Source organism: Papio anubis, chromosome Y, assembly GCF_008728515.1.
Source record: "Papio anubis isolate 15944 chromosome Y, Panubis1.0, whole genome shotgun sequence".
In the NCBI taxonomy this organism is placed as follows: Eukaryota; Metazoa; Chordata; class Mammalia; order Primates; family Cercopithecidae; genus Papio; species Papio anubis.
Genome location: NC_044997.1, coordinates 1,562,726 through 1,578,188, shown reverse-complemented (window position 1 = coordinate 1,578,188; position 15,463 = coordinate 1,562,726). Strand labels below are relative to the sequence as shown.

Below are 15,463 nucleotides of genomic sequence, written 5' to 3'. Positions count from 1 at the left end.
TAGTAGAGACGGGGTTTCACCGTGTTAGCCAGGATGGTCTCGATCTCCTGACCTCGTGATCCGCCCGTCTCGGCCTCCCAAAGTGCTGGGATTACAGGCTTGAGCCACCGCGCCCGGCACACAAAAAGTAATTCTTACAGGAACCTGGGTGAAGGAGACAGAGGACCTGTCTGTGTTACCTTTGCAGCTTCCTGTAAATCTCGTGGTATTTCCAAAGGAAATACAGGAAGCTGCAAAGGGAGTAATTCCCAGCATAGCTCAGCCCTCTTACTGGCCATTCACCCATTTGGCTCCAAGCATCCTGGCTGCAGGAGCTCACTCAGAGTGGGACCAACTGCCTGAGGTCAAGGGACCCTCCTTTTAGATGGAAGAGTCATCAGGTGCTGGTCACCATCTCCTGGACTACTCACCACATTGTCACACTTCCAGATATATTAATTGCATGCCTGAAGCAGAGGCTGGACCAGGAATTTGCCATTTAGCTCAGGCAATGTTGTAAACAAGAAGTAGGAAAATGGGTCAAGAACTGTCAATGAAACACGCTACTGGGGAAGCAATGAAAGAGACCATCTCGGCTGTGGAAAAGACTACTGTTGACACCTGCATCCTCCCATGCATACCTTCTGCCTAGGGATGGAGCTGGATGGGGAAGCGAATGGGGTCCCTGCACTAACGGACAATAAATTCATGGACCAGGGTTGTACCTCTTATTTAGTAAGAGACCAAGGAAGCACCGGGGCAGTTGATATTTAGCATATTCAGAGAAAGCTGGATTCTTCTCAATTCAGCGTTGACTGCCTTTAAGAAATGCACACAGCTGGGCACAGTGGCTCACTCCTGTAATCTCAGCATTTTAGGACATCAACATGGGGGAGTTGCTTGAGGCCAGCCATTTGAGACCAGCCTGCGCAACATAGCAAGACCCTGTCTCTGCCAAAAACCATTGTTTTTAAATGAGCCGGGCATGGTGGCTCACACTAATAGCCCAGTTACTCTGGAAGCTGAGGTGGGAGGACCAGTTGAACCCAAGAGTTCAAGGCTCTAGTGGGCTATGATTGTGCCACTGCATTACAGCCTGGATGACAGAGCAAGACCACATCTGCAAAGGAAAAAAATAAAAAAAAGAAAGACATGTAAGATGAGCTTCTATAGTATTGGTCAGTTGGTGAGGACATTGTGGGCAGAGTCTGGCAGAAGCTAACCCTCTATTTTCCCTCAAAGCAATGCTTCAGTGTTGGCTAATTCAGTGTTTGCAGCTACCTTGGGCAACATAACTTGGGAAATAACAGAATGGACCATAGTATTTAGGAAAACCAATGAGAGTTCTTGGCTGGGCAGACTTGTGGAGTTGCCATAACCCCACCTCCTCTCCTGGTACATCATGGTGCTCACTCAGTAGCTAAAAGTAATTTCCACTGGCTTGTGTGGGAAGCATAGGGAAAGAAGAGCTGTTCAGATATTGGTGGCTAGCCCTCAAAACCCAGAGCTCCCTGCTCCTTAACGCATTACCTTTTTAAATTAGCAGGAACCCTAGGAAGGGTTTCTTTCTCTGCATTTTACATGTAATTGAGCATGTACTTTTCACATCCCTAAGTTACTCCCTTTGATAATCAGGGTTCTATGCACACAGCTGGGTTCAGAGGTCCTCTACATACAAGAAGCCTCATGACAATCCTTAACAAGAGGGTGGTTTTCCTGATGAATTTCCTCAGAGCCTTCAGGGTAAGGGAGGAGTTTGTCTGAGAAGGCACCTCTTCCCCTGTGTCCTCCCATCTTGGCATCTCATGGCCTTTCCTCCTGCTCCTCCGTTCTCTGTCATGAGGTGGGAGTGAGTCTAGGGAGTGCTTCGCTGGCAAGGCCCCTGCAGTGGAGAGAGGCCAAGGACCTAAGCACAGCATGCCTGCTGTCCCCCAGTAATGCCAGTGATCACTGCTGCCAGTGGGCATCTGAGAGGAAAGGAAATAGCCACTCATACCCACAGCTCCTCACCCTCACCACTCTGCTAGAGGACAGGAGTGAGCAGTTGAAGTCACACTTCCCCAGACTCAAAGGATGAGAGTGTAGGGTTGTACCTGCCATGGGAACTTCCACACCTCCAGTTTATTCCATGTGTTGGGGGCACTTTGCTGATCTCCTGAGATGGCTCATCTTGCTCATTTTCCCCCTTGTCAGGGGCAACTTGCAACATCAGCATCTGCAGCTGATACTCCAGGAAGCCATTGATCTGCAGCTGCATGTCAGCAAAGGAGCAGAATGAGGAATGAGGCCCAGTTGCTAGGACTTAAGTGCCCTTGCTGTCACCCATACTTCCAGTGCCTCTCAGGGATGGTCCAGCCCTGAGGACAAAACCAGAGCCTGGCTTTTAACTAGGGCCCTGGGCATTTTGGTGCATTGGAAAGTTGACAGATTTCTAGCTGCCATCCTAGGAAAGAAACCAGAAGGGAGAGAACAAGACCCATAGCTGTAATTAAGTACAGGGGGAGTTCAGCTTTATGTTGTTCTGAACCACCTGAACCTGAGAAAGGCACAAAGTCAGGGACGGTGTTGGTCACAGGCCATGAGGCGTATGTCCTATTGAATCCCCAAAAGGGTTCTTATTTACTATAATTATCTCCCAGTCAGTAGGATGCATTAATGTGTTTCAGGAGGCTCTTTTTATTATTACATATATTGAGGTATCTTGAAAACATAGCATGAAATTCTTCCTCTCCTTTTTTCTCCTTTCTTTCTGAAGTAGAATCAAATTAGCTCATTGCAGTGATCCTGCTGGAAGCAGCCAAGTGCAGAGTAGGCAGGGCAGCCCTCTCACCTGCCCTTCTTATATGTGCCATGGGAGCAGGAGATTCTGGCAGGCTATGGGGCACAGGAAGTGTCATGAAGCCTTTCTTCTAGGACATCTTGTCATCCCTGCCAACATGGCAGGAGAGGGTCTTTAAGGTCTTGAAAGGAAGGAGATAGTGATCACACACAGGACTTTTTGTTTGTTTGTTTGTTTTTGAGACAGGATTCTCGCTCTGTGACCAGGCTGGGGTGCAGTGGCCTGATCTTGGCTTACTGCAACCTCCACCTCCTGGGTTCAAGCCATTCCCCTGCCTCAGTCTCCTGAGTAACTGAGACTACAGGCATGTGCCACCACACCTGGCTAATTTTTGTATTTTTCAGTAGAAATTGGATTTCACCATGTTGGCCAGGATGGTCTTGACCTTGACCTCATGATCTGTCTGCCTTGGCTTCCCAAAATGCTGGAATTACAGGAGTGAGAGGCCAAGGCCAGAGGATTGCTTGAGTTCAACACTAGCTTGGACCATGTACGGAGACCCCATCTCTGCGGAAAATTTTAAAATTAGCTCAGTGTGGTGGCATACATCTGTAGTCCCAGCTACTGAGGAGGCTCAGGTGGGAGGATCCCTTGGGCCTTGGGACACTGAGGTGGGAGGACACTTTGAGCCCAGGAATTTGAGGCTGCTATGAGCTTCGCCTCCTGTAGCACAGACATGTGTATCCACGTGTGCAGGCTCAGCTGTGACCGCCCAGTCAAAACCTTCCAGGGACACACAGTAAGTGAGAGCTCTTGTCACTGGTCTCGAGTTCATGAGAATGTGATGTGGGAGCCGATTCTTGTATGCCTAGAATTAAAAGATACTGCAGCAGCAGACCATTTCTTCTGCAGTCCTTGACTGCTTAAGCTATTCTGGCCAACTCAGGTGGATGGATTCACCCAGTTTGGGGTGAGCAGTGAGAACAATTGATGTGGAAATGATGTAGTTGGTGGATTTGGCATCAAAGCCTTTAAGGTAGCTATGAGAAAAACATATGGAACATAAAAGAAGGGATGCTCACAATAAATGAATAGATGGGACACGTCTGCAATGAATGGGAAAAAAATGCCATTAAAAAACAAATAGAGTCTGGGAACAGTGGCTCACACCTGCAATCCCAGTACTTTGGGAGGCTGAGACCAGATCATTGCATCAGGGTAGAAGTTCAAGTCCAGCCTGGGCAATATAGCAAAACCCTGTCTCTACAAAACAAATTTTAAAAATAAGCTAGGTGTGGTGTTGTGCACCTGTAGTCTCAGCCCAGGAGGTTGAGGCTGCAGTGACTATGATCACACCACTGCACTCCAGCCTAGGCAACAGAGTGAGATCTGTTTAAATTAATTTTTAAAAAATTGACAACTGAGAAGTATAATGTCGCAATTGAAAATCTTAGTAGGTGGGTGTTTTGGGCTGTTCTTGTATTGCTATAAAGACATAACTGTGACTGGCTAATTTATAAGAGATTTAATTGACCTAAAGTTTTGCAGCTGTATAGAAAGCATCTGCTTCTGGGGAGGACTCAGGGAGCTTGCAACCATGACAAGAGGTGAAAGGTGAGCAGATGTCTCACATGGCTAGAGCAGGAGCAAAACAGGGATTGTGGAGTATTACACACATTTAAACCACCGTATCTCACAAGAACTCACTATCATGAAGACAGCACCAAGCCATGAGGGATCTGCCCTCTTGATCCAGACATCTCCCATTAGGGCCCACCTCCAGCATTGGGGGTTACAATTCAACCTGAGATTTGGGTGTGGAAAAATATCCAACCTCATCAGTGGGTTTAATAGCAGATTGAAGATTGCAGAAGTAAGATTAGAGATCATAGAAATTTGCCAGTTTGAAGAACACATAAAAGATTGAAAAATGAATAGAGGCTTACTGGCCTATGGGACAGTATCAGGCAGCCTAAAGGTATGTGCATAATGGCGAAAGAAGAAAGAATGAAACAGGAAAATCATTTGAGGCAATAATGGCTAATATTTTCTAAATTTGTTGGAAAACATAATCATTTAATTTGAGAAGTTCAGGAAATCTCAAGCAGAATAAATATAAACAGAACCACACCTACCCACCTAGGTATATGGTTATCAAACATCAAAATCAATGACAAAGAAAATCCTAAAAGCAAGCAGAGACTGAGAAAGGTTCTGTTGTATACCAGGGAACAACAATATGAAGAGCAGCCAACTTAACAAATTCCTTCGTGTCGGCTCTGAGGCTCTCTCTGGTCTTTCATCAAATCTCTCTCAAATTCTCTGATTTCTGTGATCTCTACCTTACTTCTGCAATTGGTGGTATACTGTTAAACACATTATTAGCCTCGACCTCCTGGGCTAGTGTCAAAAAACACCCTGTGCCTCTGTCCTCCTAAAGACATATGCAGCCAAGCACCCATGCTAAGCCCTTCCTGGAACACTCCCCAATGTAGTCTCCACAGCAGCCCTCAGTCTGACACAGACTCTTCTCCACCCTCCAGGCCCATTTACGTGTCCTCTCCACACCCTTGGGAGGATTTATGGCACCTCCTGAACTCCCACTGCCCATGTGAATACCACAGCTCTGACACTGGCTGCTAGTCTGTGTGCCTGTCTCTCCCAGAAAATGCAGAGCACATCAACCATGATCCCAGGAGGGCCCATGGCGTCTTGCCTTTCTCTCACCAGCACCCAGAATATCTTTCCCTGGTGGGAGCCAGGGGATCCCCTGTTAAAGCAGGAGAGGATCACATTTCTGGAGATTTTCCATCATATCACTAACTTGACTGATGTAGATTCCATTTTTTCATTCCCCTAGTGCCCATCTCACCCCACCCCTGGTCCAAGGGTCCCCACCCCAAAGGAAGGCACTTTTAGAGCACAGGCAGCTATTATCATGTTTACATCTCCTGGCTGCAAAATGCCCCTTTTTCTGATCTAAACTTATTTCCCCTCTGACCCTGGACTATCCTCAAATTTTTGATAGAGCTGCACACACTGTTTCTGGTTGCCAACTGTCCTGCTCCAGACCTTGCCACTGGCACTGGAGTTGGCCTTTTAAGTGACCTTTTAAGATGGCCTTCCTACTGTGGCTGATAGCCCTGAACAAAGCTCCAAGTCAGTGGGGTTGAGTGTAGACCAATGAGCCAGCTCTGGAGGCCACCCACACACTGGGACTTGGATTGGAGGCTGTAGGATCCATTCTCAGGAAAAAATTTGTTCCCTTGTATGGTTTTGGATGCAGACAGGCCAAGCTGAGGGGCTCCACATGCTGGGCCTGTGGGTTTTCCTTTCCACAGTTGCAGTTAGAGCCACCTTGCTAGCCTAGGACCCACATTCACACTCACACATACTTAAGTATGCTCATATTCTCTCAGTCCTCTCTTCAGTGGTCCCTCCACCATCCCTGGTCTCTCCCAGCAGTCTGCTCCTGGCACAAACATCCATGCTCACAGACACCCAAGCATGTTCTCATCTCCCTCTTCAGCAGGCCCCTTCTGCCCTCCCTGGGCTCTTCTAGCAGGCTGCTCCTGGGTCATATATCCCTGTTCACAGACACCTAAGCCTGCTCACACTCTCAACCTCCTCTCCAACCGGTCCACTCCACCCTTTCCAGATTCTCCCAGCAGCCTTCTGGAACACATATCCATGCTCATAGACACATAAGCATGCTCATAGCCCCGTCTCCAACAGGCCTGGTCTGCCCTCCTGGCCACCCCCGCAGCCTACTCCTGGAACACATATCCATTCTCATAGACACCTTTGCAGGCTCACACTCTGTCAGCCCCTCTCTAGCCAGCCCCCTCCACCGTCCCTGGGATTTCACAGCAGCCTGTTCCTTAGCCATCACACTTCTTCCTCCATTTCCTGGGCCACCCATACCACACAGAGCACACAGGTGGCTTGTCACTATCCCATTCACACCCTTCAAAACTCCGTGTCCTTAGAAAGCAGCATGACCATACAGTTTATCATCCAAACTGGAGCCCTCAGGAGTTTGAAAATATTTAGAAAATTAATTTTCAGTGTGAAATCAGTTAATTGGTAGGCCAGGACAATAGGCATCAGATAGTGGGACTGTCTGGGGCATATGGGACTCTACTGTCACCCCACAGAAAGGATCCTGCCCCATTTCTCCTGGGCAGGCTGTTTCCCAGCTGAGCCTTTGCTGCAAGTGGTTGTGTCTGTCTCAGTGTGTCCTTTTCTGCCTTGGTCCCTGGGTACTTTGAACTTTATCCTCCAAGGTTTCTCCTCAGGGTCCCCAGGTGTCCAGACCTGCAGGTTCCACCGCTAACCCTGTGCTTTTAGATACCTGGCTGTTTGCAGTGGATCAGGAGCCCCTGGCCAGAATTTTGCCTGTGTTGTTTGTGTTCCTGCTGCTCAGCACTTGGCTCTCATTTCCCTTGCATGTGTGTATCTGTCTGTGTGTGCATTTCGGTCACCATCTTTCACCTGAGTTAGCCCTTATCCCGCTTGAACTCCAAAATAGCTGAGGCTTCACTTCTTGTGTTTATGCCTCCCTCCACCTCCACTCACCTGCAGGAGAGGAATGCCTTGTAATGGGTGTAGATATGGGAAGGAACTGTTGGATTAAAGTACGCAGGAGACCTGGCATGGTGACACATGCCTGTAATCCCAGCACTTTGGGAGGCTGAGACTAGAGGGCTGGTTGAACCCAGGATTTCAAGATCAGCTTGGGCAACCCCGTCTCTATAAAAATACAAAAAAAAAAAAAAAAAACAAGCTGGGTGTGCTGGTAACCTGCCTGTCGTCCCAGCTACCTACCTTGGAGGCCAAGATGGGAAGATCATTAAGCCCAGGAATTCAAGACCAGCTTCAGCAACCCATCTCCATCAAGAGAGAAAAAAATAAAATAGCTGGGTGTGGTAGTGCCTGCCTTTAGTCCTAGCTACTTGGAAGGTTGAGGCAGAGGATCACTTGAGTTCAGGAGGTCAAGGCTGCAGTGAGCTAGAATTGGGCCACTGAACTCAAGTCTGGACAACAGTGAGAGCTTGCCTCAAAAGTTTAAAAAAAAAAGTGCATACAAAAGTAATTTTCAAAGCCCAGGTTTTAAAATAACTGGTTTTATTTACTGCATTTTATGGTATGTAAATTCTTCACTTGCCTACCTTCCTTGCAGGGAAGGTTTTTTTCCTAATGAAATATGGATGAGGATGGCTGGTGATGTGTGGTATAGGGCTGTGGTTTTATATAAATGAAAAGGCAAAGTGAGAAAAAGAGGAAACTAGATGGCTAGTTGGGCTGTGCTCTTTGTTTTTGTTTTTTGTTTTTTGTTTTCTTTTTTTTTGAGACGGAGTCTCGCTCTGTCGCCCAGGCTGGAGTGCAGTGGCCGGATTTCAGCTCACTGCAAGCTCTGCCTCCCGGGTTCATGCCATTCTCCTGCCTCAGCCTCCCGGGTAGCTGGGACTACAGGCGCCCGCCACCTCGCCCGGCTAGTTTTTTGTCTTTTTTGGTAGAGACGCGGTTTCACCGTGTTAGCCAGGATGGTCTTGATCTCCTGACCTCGTGATCCGCCCGTCTCCGCCTCCCAAAGTGCTGGGATTACAGGCGTGAGCCACCACACCCGGCCTGTGCTCTTTGATGTCTCCTGAAGCCAAAGACCTTCTGCAGTGACGGTGACGCACTGCTGCCCCCTGCTGGAAGGCGGCCTTATCTGCTCACAGGCCCTGATGTCTTTTTCAGACTTTCTGCTCTCTTTCAGAATGAGGTCAACGCCATCAAATGGGATCCTTCTGGAATGTTGCTGGCCTCCTGCTCAGATGACATGACATTGAAGGTAGAGTCGGCATGGCAAGGGGTGGGCTGTTTAATCCCAGACAACCCTGGGCACTCAGCACCAGTCTCACAGTCACTCTTCCGTGTGAATTATTTATTACTGACTGGGTTGCCTTCCTCTGTCATCCAGTGAACTCCAGTTTCTCAGTCAGCATCCTGCTGAGAATCCCAGCCTCCCTGCTGAGAACCCCTCCTTTCTCACCACTGCACACCCCATATCCCGCTGTGGGCCAGCAACCTCACGTGTGCACCCAAGAAGAATGATGCCACATCATTCCTGGGTGCAGGAACGGCTTTTGCTTATGTTGTGGCTCCTGTGTCCTCTAGATCTGGAGTATGAAGCAGGATGCATGCGTTCACAATCTTCAGGCTCACAGGAAAGAGATCTACACCATCAAGTGGAGCCCCACCGGGCCCGCCACCAGGAACCCAAACTCCAGCATCATGTTAGCAAGGTAAGGGCAGGCAGCACAGCCAGCACAGCTCTATCCTACACAGTGACAACGAGAAATTTTGCTAAAGTGTGTCTCTGCACCTGTGTTGAAGCCCTTCAGAGGAAACGAAGTGGTAGCTCACTTTGAAGAGGCCAAAATCATCCTACCTTTGAGGTAGCAGGTTTTGGCCCAGGTGCTGTGGCTCACACCTGTAATCCCAGCACTTTCAGGCGCCGAGGTGGGCAGATCACAAGGTCAGGAGTTGTAGACTAGACTGGACAACATGGCAAAATGCTGTCTCTATTTAAAAATACAAAAATTAGCTGGGAATGGTGGCGCATACCTGTAATCCCAGCTACTCAGGAGGCTGAGGCATCTCTTGAACCCAGGAGACGGAGACTGCAGTGAGCTCAGACCAGCCTACTGCACTCCAGCCTGGACAACAAGAGTGAAACTCCATCCCAAAAACCACAAAAATTCCTGTTTCTTGAAATATATATCTCGAAGCACTAGGAGGGTGTATATATATGTGTGTGTGTATATATACATACATGTGTGTATATGTGTGTGTGTGTGTGTGTGTGTGTATATATATGAAGAGAGGTGGGGTCTCATTATGTTGCCCAGTCTGGTCTTCAACTTCTGGCTTTCTCCCACCCTCCTAGTGCTTCATTTGATTCTACAGTGCGACTATGGGATATGGAGCAAGGTGTCTGCACCCATACACTCATGAAGCATCAGGAGCCTGTCTACAGTGTAGCTTTCAGCCCCGATGGGAAGTACTTGGCCAGTGGATCCTTTGACAAGTGTGTTCATATCTGGAATACTCAGGTAAGCTCCTGACCCATAGGAATCCTTTTAGTAAGGGATGCCTGAACAGCCACGATTCCGGTGTCTCTGGTTCAGAGCAGTGCCCTTGAGGGAGTTGAGCAAGCCCAGGCTTCCTGGGCAGACCCAAGTGGATGCTGTCCACCGTGCACCCCACATGGGTTGTGAACTCTTCCCCCACCAGGCACCTCCGGCAGCTCCCCTCCCTGAGGAAGAGTGTCATGTCTGCTGTCCTCAGGGTTCTTGGCCATTTGATTCCAAACCCTCACCTTGGCACATGTTCTTCCTTGAAGGAGCCACTGTCTTCTGTTCACTTTTCTGAGTCCATGGCATGAAACCTTCCACCTGCCTCTTCCTCTTTTTAGCAGTTATCACCGAAATGCTGCTCTCTAGATATGGAAGTTGGAGGTTGGGAGTAGAGGACCAGCTAACGGGGACAAAGCCAACTCCAGATCCTCCACCCACACCAGCTGCTGCAGCTCTGCCATAGAGAAGATCAGGGAGTAGAAAGGAATGTGCATTTGCTATTGTCATGCCACTTACATTTTTCGAATGAAAGTAGTTTCTGTTTGAATAACGTAAGGTGTGTAGATATTGGGTTGTTCTTTTACCATGGACTGAAAGGACATAGGATTTCAGTAAAGGTGGCTGGCTGCTGTGGGTATCTTGGGCCACACCTGAGGGTAGGAGAATCCCACTAAAAAGAGTAGAAATGGATGGGAACTAGTACTGCACTGCATAAAGGATTGTATAGGACGGTTTGAAAAGGACTGTACAGCACTTCATTCTATTCTAAGGGAAGAGAGAAGTGACTATACTCTAGGAGCTGTTGAAAATAACCAAGGGGTCCCTTTAATTTTAAGAGGAATGACATGGCCTTCTCCCTCCCCCATTCACCTGCATTTTCATTCTGGGTGTTTTTGGCTTCTTTGACATTCAGGTGGATTTACATCCTCAAGTTCATTCCCCCTGTGGACTCATGGGTGATGAGCCCTGTTCACTGGCAAGGGGTCCACTGAGATCACAGGCTTCCCAGGGACCTCATGTGAACCACATCCTCTCAGAGAAGGAAAGGAAATGGTGGACCCTGCATAGAGCCAACCTGATGCCAAGCCCAGCCCCACAACCCTAGATAGCCCTCCGGGAAGCACACATCTCAGGACTAGTGTGCAAGAGTCTGTGTTCGTGAAATCCTTGCTAGAAATAGTAATGGGTGGATTCATAAAAATACATAGATCATCAAAAAAATGACACCATCAGTTAGGAAGAGCTTATTGTCAAGAACTCATTTGATCGTTTCAGCCATTTCTTGTAAATCAAAGAAATGCTTAGCATTTTTCTTAAGAGAAATATTAAAACCCACTTTAATGTTCTGTGAGTATAAAAATACCTATCTATAATACTGTTGGCGTGCACCTTTCTTAGTTCATATGACACTACCTTTAAAGAGACCAGTTGAGCAGAGGTTTTGAGACAGCTCTCCTGGTCTCGGTCTTCAGATTTATCCTGCTTGTCACTATTAGTGAATCATGGGTGATGGCTTATTTGACCTTTTCTTCTTTTCTATAAAAACTTTTTAAATTAATTTTTATACAGACCAGTCTCACCGTGCTACCCAGGCTGGTCTAGAATTCCTGGGCTCAAGCAATTCTCCTGTCTCAATCTCCCAAAGGGCTGGGGATTACAGGCATAAGCCACCACACCTGTTCTTATTTGACTCTTTCAAAGCCCTCTACTTCCCTCTTCTCTTAAATATGTCAAGTTAATGCTGTTTTAAACCAAAAACCAAAGGTCTGGAATGTTTTCCATTAACGTATGTTATACATTTTTCTTTCAAACATAAAAAATACTACATTTTAATTTCCAACATGTTAATACATTTAATGATGAATTACAGTCAATTCCCTTGCTAGTAGGTGAATTGTATTCATTCAGGTCAATTGTATTCATTCAGACACCAAGACAGGATTAGATGGGCAAGATGTTAATTGGGAGAAACAGCTGTGATGGAAACAGTCAAAGAGCTAGAGGAGAAGGGAGAACTCAGACCATAAAGTCAGTCTGACACCTGGGAAGGAGACTGGAAGGGTAGGAAGTCAGGGATGGCCTTATAGGTCTGTAGAAAGTCCATGAGCTGGCCAAGCATGGTGTCTCACACCTATAATCCCAGCACTTTGGGAGGCCGAGGTGGGCGGATGGATCAACTGAGGTCAGGAGTTTGAGACCAGTCTGACCAACATGGTGAAGCCCTGTCTATATTAAAAATACAAAATTAGCTGGGCATGGTCGCACATACCTGTAGTCCCAGCTACTGGGGAGGCTGAGGCAGGAGAATCACTTGAACCCGGGAGGTTGAAGTTGCAGTTAGCTTCTGATTGCACCATTGCACTCCAGCCTGGGCGACAGTTGAGTCCCAGATGCCTGTTGAGTTCTCCCACCTCCATCAGTCCTCGGCTGGGCACAGTCTCAGAATCCGTCCAAATATCTGAATATGGTGGTGGATTCTGTGGGCAGCAGTAATCAGTTTCACTCCCTGTGGTGGGAAGTCCAAGAGTCACATTTCTGCATCCCCCAGAGCACTTACTATAAACCGTTAAATTTCACCATGCTTGAAAATGTTCATGATCAAATATTAGGGGCAGAAGGAGTGCACATTCCACACCTGCATCTGTTATAGGAGCCCCTGTCAATGTAAGTAACAGTTACCTTGCCTTGCAGAGTGGAAGTCTTGTCCACAGCTACCAAGGCACCGGCGGTATCTTCAAGGTGTGCTGGAACGCCCAAGGAGACAAAGTGGGCGCCAGCGCATCTTACGGCTCTGTAAGCAACACCTCTTGTTTACCAGGGAGTGGGGTGCTGGGGAGGGGGATAAGAGAAATTGGGCAGCTGATGCCTAAGTGAGGGTGTGTGTGGTGTTTATGTCCTGAAGGGTCTAGCCAGTGCTGAAGGAAGCTTTTGGGATGGATCCCATCTGGGAATGGCCTTCTGTTTGTCCCTTCTAGAATGTCATTCTAGTTAACATTTTCTCAGTTAAATCGGTGTTTCTCAACAAGGATGATTCTGCACCTCTGAGGACATATAGACATTTGTGGAGGAATTTTAGGTTGTTACTGTAGTCATGTGTCGCATAATCATGGGAGTGTGTTTTGAGAATTGCATCGTTAGGCGCTTTTATCTGTCTAAACATCATAGAGTAAACTGACACAAACCTAAATGATAAGACCTATATACACCTAGGTTTTCGGTAAAGCCTATTGCTCCCAGGTTACATACCTTAACAGTAGGTGACTGTACTGAATTCTGTAGGCAAGCTGTAATACAATGGTAAGCATTTGTGCATCTAGACCTATCTAAACAGAAAACATTCAGCAGAAATATGATATAATAATCTTGTGGGACTACCATGGTCTGTGAGGTATGTTGTTGATGGAATGGTGATTATGTGGTACATGACTGTGCTTAGGTAGGGATGCCACTGGCATCCCGTGGGCAGAGCTCAGTGATGCTGCTAAAACTCCTGCCGTGCACAGGGCAGTCCCAGTTTTCATCCATGCTAAGCCTGAGAAGTCTGGGCTTCTGGTGGCTATCCTGCAGGTCTCCTGGGCACTCTTTTCCTCCCATGGCACATCTGGATTTTTTATTTGCCTCAGACTTGAGATTGCCTTTACGTCTGAGGCGACAGCAGTGTGGCTGACCATCGAAGCATCAGTGTAGCCCCCAAATAGTGTCAGAGGTCATGTATTTTGGACTTCTGTTGCCATCTGCCCCACAGTTGCAGGTGTCCATTTTGGGACCCCTGCCAATGGTCTCTCCCACTGTGTTAATTCCTAGAGTTGTTCCTAACCTGGCCTTTCTGCTGTGTGCTGTTTGCTTGGATTTGGTTGGTCCAATGTCCATATGCCAGTCTGAGAGGTTCTCTGATCCTTCATGACAATGTTCCAATAAAACTTGACTTAGAAAAATTGGTAGAGACCTAGATTGCGCATGAGGGCCATAATTTGCTGACCTCTCACTCTAAAGACATCTTTGGGTTGTCTCTGAAGATGACAAGTACTTTGTCTTTCCTTCTAGGTGTGTGTTCTGGATCTGCGAAAGTAAACACAAAATATAGAAAAAAAGAAAAGAATTCTAATGACCAGCCATGAATGTGTGGGGTTGCAGCTGTGTTCAAATACAATTTATCAGCTCCAAAACTGTATGAACTTGACTTGTATTAGAGTATACTGTGAAACCAACTTGTCCCAGGCCACAGGAGTGTATATTTTTTCATAATCTTTATCCAGAATTTTTTTTTTTTTTTTTTTGGCTGGGGAATGGAGTTTTACTGTTGTTGCCCATACTGGAGTGCAGTGCTGTGATCTCGGCTGACTGCATCTTCTGCCTCCAGGGTTCAAGCGATTCTCCTGTCTCAGCCACCCAAGTAGCTGGGATTTCAGGCATGCGGCCATGACACACAGCTAATTTTGTATTTTTACTAGAGAAAGGGTTTCATGGTGTCGGTTAGGCTGGTCTCCAACTCCTGACCTCAGGTGGTCCACCCACCTTGGCCTCCCAAAGTGCTGGGATTACAGATGTGAGCCACCGCCCTTAGCCTCAAGAAGTTTTAAAAAGGCAAACAAAAACAGAAGCAAATGAACAGTCCTGTCAAAGGGGTAAAGAATGGTTGCCATCGAAGACATTTAGCCCAGGAAGCAGCAGGTCAGCAGCTCGAGGTGACGGAACAGGCTCTGTGATGGCCCGTCAGAAAGAAATCTTAAAAGCTGTGCCAAAAAGAAGCAAATGCTTCTGATCAAATAGGGAATTAAAAAAAAAATCTTTGGGATGTTTTCTGATTTGTTTTCTTTAACAATGTGGACAGTGCCATTGCTCTTACAAAGGATGTGCAAAGACCAGTTTATAGACCAATAAGATGCGCAAGTTTGTAATCCCAACACTTTGTTTTCCAGAATCTTCTTTGTTGGGTGGCTTTTCTATCAGTTGGAATTCTGTCATCTGGGGCCTTCTTATGTCTGAGATGGAAACTGTTTTGCATTTTCTGTCTTTTTCCTCTTTTGCTCCCTGCCCACCTTCTACCTTCCAATGAGGTCTGGTTTTTCAGTGCACCCTGAAGAGATGCAGCCACATGGACATGAAGACAAAATCTCTGAGGGACAGCTTTCTCCCTTCTACCCTCTCCCACCCTGCCCTCCCCTTGCTCTCTCATGCTCTCTCTCTCTTTCTCTCCCTTCCTCTCTCTCCCTTCCCTCCTTCCCTCTGTGCCTTTCTCATGGTTGCTTCAGATCTTAAGTCTCAAGGGCACATTGGTGCATAATAAGTGCTTTATGCACAAGGTAGGGCAGGGGGACTTTTTAACAGAAGAAAAAGAATGACTTAGAAAAGAGCCTGGAATATTTTTGGGAAAAAATATTTTTATGTTAAAATGATTTTAGAATCCTAAAATGACCAACAGACGGAGAGAGCTTTGTTTGATTTATGTTTTAAAAAGAACTGAAGAAGCCACAGGTGGGGCTTGAAGGAGTCCCTGGCTTTCTCCTCACCCTCAGAAAAGGTGGTTAGAGAACTCCAGTGGACAAGGGTTACCCCTAGGGGTCAGTAGTGAGATTGC

At 47.0% G+C, this 15,463-nt stretch overlaps 1 protein-coding gene across 1 annotated transcript in view; it reads left to right on the top strand.

Annotated features, from left to right (window-relative positions):
• The window catches only part of TBL1Y (transducin beta like 1 Y-linked), a 29,307-nt gene extending 15,144 nt beyond the window's left edge, over window positions 1-14,163 (top strand). The window contains 6 exon segments of the mRNA XM_031661130.1: window positions 3,448-3,557; window positions 8,523-8,597; window positions 8,924-9,051; window positions 9,696-9,861; window positions 12,577-12,678; window positions 13,930-14,163. Coding sequence (XP_031516990.1) covers window positions 3,448-3,557; window positions 8,523-8,597; window positions 8,924-9,051; window positions 9,696-9,861; window positions 12,577-12,678; window positions 13,930-13,956 — 608 coding nt within the window. The 3' untranslated portion in view covers window positions 13,957-14,163.
• The last annotated feature ends 1,300 nt before the right edge of the window (window positions 14,164-15,463 follow it).